Below are 7062 nucleotides of genomic sequence, written 5' to 3'. Positions count from 1 at the left end.
TCGTGTCCGTCGCTATTGAATTAAAGATAGACATTGAATATATTCTACGATAACTATCATTAATACTTTTTCCAGCTTCATAAACATAAAAAATCAGTTGTAATACTCATTTAACTTTTTTAGAAGCATTTCATGCTTTAGATTCTTTTTAGCATTTCCATTAGTTACTTTTTTATATATATAAAAAAGGAAATATTAATATACTGTTTGCCACATACACATAAGGTACACTGCTGGCATCCTGATAGTTCTAACCAATTCTCTAGCTTAATATGATGCTCTTCTTATGACCTTGGCCTATCTTATTCACAACGCAACGATTTTTTAATAGAGGCAATTTCAGTAATTTTTTTGGTCAATATTCGAGACGAGACTGAGACTTTCAAGACTGAACCTGATCTCATTTCGGTCTCGTCTCGAAGCAAAAGGATCTGTTTTGATCTCGGTTTCATCTCAAACAAATTCTATACACTGAGTCCCTGTCTTGTCTCGACCTTGGTCTCGTCTTAAAACTTCGAGACAAAACCAAGACGATACCGAGACTAATTTTGATCTCGGTACCATCCCTAAAATTAAAAAAAAAAAAAAAAAACGACAGATGCTCAGCATTAAAACTATAAACTCACTATTAAAATAACTAACTAACTAACTAACTGAATAAATAAATAAATAAATAGAGCATTGCGTGCAAGAGTGCAGCAAATGTACGTAGTATTGCTTGTGAATTTAAATAAGTGTAAGATAAGAAGAAATGAATAAAACATTATTGAATAGAAAAATCTGGTAACTCTTCCATCCTAGTTTAAACATTAAAGCGTCGCAGAAAGAATTACAATCCAAAATTACCCATTTGATACCTAAACCAATAGCTTGCTTATGAATGGAATAATTCAACGTACTATGTTTTAGGTAGTATTTAACTAAAACAAAGGTTCTCCCCGAATTAACTCTCATCTACTTGAAAAGAGAAGTTTAAAATGTTGCTTAAATTCAAAATCTGGTCTTTTTGACAGAAATTAAAGCTATTACGAGCTCATATGGGTAAAGTGCTACCATTCATTTCATACAAAGTTTTACGCTATGCTGTAAAACTGCAGTAAAAGAAAAGTACAAACTACTGCCATTATTAGTAGAAAAACAGCTATCAATCATTGCTGATTTCAACATGAAACATCTGTCACGTATTACTCTTGATTGTGAGTGGGGCACTGTGGTTTGGTTAAGTGGTAAAGCGCTTACCTCAGACGCATGGAATCCTTGGTTTGATCTCTGGAAAAATAAGTTGGTGGTGGACAACATCATTTTCGTGGGTTTCCTTTCACGTTCTCATTTCAACAATTTTTCCACCATCATTCACTTGCCTTAATCATCCGTTTCGCTTACTATAAAGGACATAATCGTGGGACATAAAACCGAGTTATTTAATTTCTTTCTTTTTTTCAAATTGATTGTGATTGAACAATTACGTAGTGACAGTATAGTTGCCGAGATTTCGTTCTCATTTTACTACTTACATTCTACATCGAATACGTTTCAAGAGATTCTCCTATTGAGTTGAGACTAAACTAGTGTGAATACATTGGAAACCATACTTCTAAAGTTCGTTATCAGCCTCTACAGGCATGTAAAATGATCTATGGTTTAAATATTAAAGAGACCATTATATAAACAATGCTAATTTATTATATATATATATTAAAACATTCTGCTATTTTTTTGGGGTTTTAACCAATAATAGTGCTAATACCAGGTGTAGCAATAGCAGGAGCAGCCAAAGCGGGGCTACCAATGATGGTTCTTGTGATGGCAGGGGCAGCGATAGCTGGTGCGGCAAGAGCTGGAGCACCGATTATAGTTCTTGTGAGAGCAGGAGCAGCGATAGCTGGTGCGGCAAGAGCTGGAGCACCGATTATAGTTCTTGTGAGAGCAGGAGCAGCGATAGCTGGTGCGGCAAGAGCTGGAGCACCGATGATAGTTCTTGTGAGAGCAGGAGCAGCGATAGCTGGTGCGGCAAGAGCTGGAGCACCGATGATAGTTCTTGTGATAGCAGGGGCAGCGATAGCAGCTGGAGCAGCGATTACTCTAGTTGTGATGGGATGAGTAGAGAGTGCAGGACCAGCAACGGCGATTGGAGCAGCAGCGATTCCTCGCTTCAGTCTTTCTTCAGCCAAAGTGCAGGCTACGAGAGCGAACAAAAGAACCTAGAAAGAAAAACAAAATAATTTCTTGTTAAAATGGGAATCTAGAAAAAAGGGAATCATGTTATTGAACCAGATCAATTATTAAAAAATTTAGAGTATTTATTGAAAATAGTGTCAACTTCTATCACTAAAAAGATCCTTGCTAGAAAGCGATCGCTCTTTACTAATAAAGATTGGGAAGCTCACAATCCTTTGCAAAACAATTTACATATTTTTTCATACATTTCATACTTAGTTCATTAACTTGGTTTGACCTTCGCAATCACACCAGAGTTCCCTCCAAGGAAACAATCAGACAAAAGAAGAAAGCATACTAAAACTCCCTTCTCAAACAGAGTTAAATTATGATTGTTATTTAACCAAGACAGTATCCATCCCCCCACACACATCCTCACAATCACCCCTTCCTCTTTCTCATTCTCTTTTCGGTACACAAAAACGACAAATGAGTAAACATTAAAAAAGAAAATGAAAGAAACCGTATGAGAGACACTTGGAAATGATTTTAAATGACATTTTATCCCGTGTAGAAGATTTTGGAGAGTGAATCTGATACCTGAACAGGGTCCAATCTCTAGAGAACAGCCAGAAGGCTAACCTCCATGCAACCATGTTCAGTCCCATAAAATTTTCAGCTGTTTGTTTAGATAAATACATGTTGAAGAAGAAAGTAATCAAGAATGTAAGGTTAATTCAAGTTATTCGCCCCTCCCCACAAAATTATTTCAGTTTGCCTCCTCTTAGGGTTGTGACTGCTTGAATATTCATACCCTCGCTCGATACATTGCTTATAACTTAACTATCAGACATTAGCTGAAGTAAGCACAATAAAGAATTAAGAATAGAACTTGAAAAAAAAATACAAAAGCGGACACGAGTATACAAATATACACCTGTCTATTATATGAATTAATCTGTAAACAAAATGTATTTTATAAACCGGAGTAATTACCTTATTAATAAAGAGTATCATATTTTAAATTTCTATAAATGGGTAATACATTACAGTTTTAAGCTTTGAATTGGTGCTTATGATTCTGATTGTAAGGCAGAAAACAGTTTAAAGAAATCTTAAAGATATTTTTCATGAATGTTAAACACATAACGTAAATGCTTTTATGAATGAACTAAAAGATAACCCTTGTAGCTGGGATTTGAACTGTACATTAACTACTGAACCGGGTGAAAATTTAATAATTACCAGAGTCCTCATTGTTGGTTGTGTTAATTTGCTACTGTGAACAAGTGAAGTCTGTGATTGTTGATTTTGGTATACTGCTTGAGAGGACACAGAACTCTTTTATATACAGATGGCAATCCACCTTCATCAGAGACAAGCAAGGTTGGCTCCACCCATATAGACACATATATTTATATTACTACAAGTGTTCCTTTTTTTTCTTTCCTTTCTTCTGATAGGGCAAGGAGGTCATACACACGAAAGCTGGTGCACAACGAAACAAAATTACTTGTTTCATCAGATCAATACTTCATTTTTTCCTCTTGGTACTTCTACAAGTTTCACACATGTACAATTTCATAGTATTATTAAACCGTCTGATAGCTATATACACTTCTTTTTTATATACGTGTGTTGTTAAGTACAAGTATATTATGTGAATTCCACCGACAAGATAACCTTGCCCAAATCAAGAAACTATTTTCCAGATTTGTAAATACTGGTACTGTAAGTGGTGAACTATCAACTCTTTAATTCTAGTAGCTTCCCATATTGTTTGTCGATAACTGGGTTAACACCTAACGTTTGACCTTCATTGCGAATTGAGTCTGGAATCAAACACTCCAAATGCATGTGGGCTAAATATTTAAGAAACTAATTAAATCTTATGCTATAAAACATACCCATAATCTGTTATCAATGTGGTTCTTAGCTCTTAATTGCTTGGCGGAGTACAAATTGACCCAACGCGGAATTTATTACTAGTTTTGAAGAACATTTACTTTAATATACTGTACATAACAAAGATGTTTTTACAAACTGGTGAATATCCAATTTCCCATGCATCACGGACCGGCAAGTGTGTAAAATTTTAATTTCGAGAGAGAGAGAGAAAACGAATTTGAAAGTCGTAATGTTTACGCTACTTGCGAATCACTAGAAAGATGACTTGAGGCAAACTTAATGGATACTTCACACATTGTCAGAACAAAATACACATTCAACATGCACATTCGCCGCTGGGCCATTCGCCAATTCGTAAAAACATTAACAATATTTGCTTTTCTTTTTTAATGTTGGATGAATAGTTATGCGTCCAAATGTTCATCCATAGGTACATTTCTAAAGTTGCTTTTAGACGGCAGGGTGGCTCAATGGATGAATGCTCAGGTCTGGTGCAAGGAGATTCTGGTTCGAGTCCAGGCTATGTGTACTCGTTGTGGACATTAATGTGTCCGTGGATTTTTTAAAAGTTATTCCATTTCCTTTCACACTTTCATTTCATCAATTCTTTCATAATTAATAATCTGTCTTCTTTAGCCTAAACGTTGTAATAGTGCAACGTTAAATTAAAGATTTGACTGTATTATTTCTAAAATGTAATTTAATAACTGTAATGCAGTAGCAAAAATACGTTATTTTCAAAGAGTTAAGACTAAACATAACAGAAGAGGAATAGTGTTATTGACAACGTGAATAGTGTTATTGACAACGTGAATAGTGTTATTGACCTTCTCGTACACAAGGTTCATCACACTCAATTTTTTATAATTTTCGGAGATGGGCGAGCAACCTCTGGACCACTTCTTAAGAATTGACCCAATTCTGGTAATCCAAAATTCCTTAACTAGTTGTTACGTTCAAGTTTTCCGTACGCGGTATACTACACGGCAGGGGCGGATCCAGGATATGATCAACCATATTTTGCCGTTTTTACCAGTATAAAGCAGGATTGAAGCCCATTTTATCCCGTGTATACCTGAGCGTCAAGGGGGGATATAGCCCCTAAGCCCCCCTTGAATCCGCCACTGCTATACTGTATAGCATTTGTGCTTAATTAAAATCTCTAATTGTTCACATTTAACAGATTTATTTTTAGTTATTTATTTATTTTTCTTTTGGGTTTGCCCTCCAATTATTACGAACTCCATATAATTACTTATGTAATTATTCAAGGATTTGGTTACGCACTACAATCCCGCAGATACCGACTTCTATTATCGTTAATGAGGCAAATGGCTGCGCCTCTATTATAATTGCATATATAGCTGCATATATTATAGTCTTTATTACTATTACGAATTAGCGTGGCGCACTGAGACGTATGGCATTTAAATCAGAAATTCTCATTTTACCCTTTATCTTTCTGCAACTAGCAATACAAACCACTTAAGCAAGGTTGTATAACATACCAGGATAGCGTGAGGCACAGATTGACATGCACAGGGAGTGCTCCTCGAGATGTTATGTATATGCAGGATATAGAAATGGCAGCGTACTATAACAAGACAAATTTCAGTCACGTTTGGAGGTGCCCACTTTAGCTCTCAGCATTCCATATAGGTCTATATCATCATTATCATCATAAGTGTTCTGCTACCACTGGTAGATAACTTGCCGAAAGTAAGTACCTTCCATGGACTACAATCTTCACTGCTTTGTTAGTATTATGAAGGAAAAGATATTTTGGACCTTTATTTCAATTTTGCTGTTACTTTGGAAACAACCCGTTGGAGTCAGTCGTCGAGACAGAAGAATTCATACAATCTTGTAAAGCCATCGTTTAATATTTGTTTGCAATAAATTGAAATAAACCAGAGACGTATTCCATTTTCACCACATTCCTGATATACGTGCATGTCTCTTCCACAGAAGTCGGCTTTTCTTATAGTCAGCATTTATCGAACTTCCGGAGAAATGGACAAATTGAGGAGCATTGAAACTGTGGTGAGCAGAGGGTACGTGTTGGACATGGAGACGAGAAGACCAATGCCTCAGGGAACAGAGGTGACAAGGAAGGATGCCACTAAGTTGATCGCGGAAGAAGGGACACCGAACTGTGAGAGTGGATAGGATTTAACTAGCCAGAGCCATCCGGCAATCCATAGCCCCATTCGCCTTTTCTTGCAGAAGCGAATCTTGGCAGAACCAGACAGAATCGTTGAGAGTTCTGACGAAAGGTTAACTGAGTGGATCATCAAAGCCTTCCATCCAGTCGAACCAAAGGTTATTGTAACTAACAATATACAACTTTAAGATGAACAAAGGGACCCACAAGACCAGTTTCTGTTAAGGAACTGTGCTTAAGGTTGATCCTTACTATCTCACTGTCTGTTACTTTCCATTACTATTGCATTTTTCTATTATTATTTCGGTCTTGGTTCCACTCCGCAATTTAGGCATAGATCCCAGTCATAGTTGCAAGTTCTGGGAAGGGTTTCAGCTCAAATCTCCAAAACAACCCCTTAGCTGTAATTCGGATGAAAACCCCATACTTGCACAGTATGATTTACCATCTTTAATATCTTCCATTGATTATATTTTAGTTCTTCCCCAGTTTCTTTTGCTTTCTATAATTCCTTTTATCACCTTCTTAATAAGATGATGTTCTCGTATAATGTCTTAACCACTTCCCAATTTTGGTTTTAATTATTTTATTTAGCTACTCCTTCCCCCTTTCCACTTTACTTAAATGTATTCTTTGAGTCTCCGTTTCACCCTGGTAATCGCAATTGTTCTGGACCTGCCGCTTCTTAGTGCTCTTTCGTAATACCCACATTTCGACTCCGTACAGGACAATATCAACACAAAACTTTTTTTTTTTGATAAATGTTTTCTATATGGATTTATTTAACGGCGTAGACTACCTACCCTATCTTATTTTCTTTCTATGCTATGGTT

The 7062-nt window shown here is 36.3% G+C and overlaps 1 protein-coding gene across 1 annotated transcript; it reads right to left on the bottom strand.

Moving 5' to 3' along the window:
• Nucleotides 1-1671: 1671 nt before the first annotated feature.
• Nucleotides 1672-3464, bottom strand: LOC145694152 (uncharacterized). Its single transcript, XM_081770263.1, has 2 exons — nucleotides 3403-3464; nucleotides 1672-2201 (listed from the first exon to the last, which is right to left on the bottom strand). The coding sequence occupies exons 1-2, from the start codon at nucleotides 3412-3414 to the stop codon at nucleotides 1725-1727; spliced, it is 489 nt and encodes a 162-aa protein (XP_081626389.1). The 5' UTR covers nucleotides 3415-3464; the 3' UTR covers nucleotides 1672-1724.
• Nucleotides 3465-7062: the final 3598 nt, after the last annotated feature.

The sequence above is a fragment of the Thermobia domestica genome, chromosome 9 (assembly GCF_964235325.1).
Source record: "Thermobia domestica chromosome 9, izTheDome1.hap1.1, whole genome shotgun sequence".
Lineage (NCBI taxonomy): Eukaryota > Metazoa > Arthropoda > Insecta > Zygentoma > Lepismatidae > Thermobia > Thermobia domestica.
This window is presented reverse-complemented; position numbering and strand designations above follow the sequence as displayed.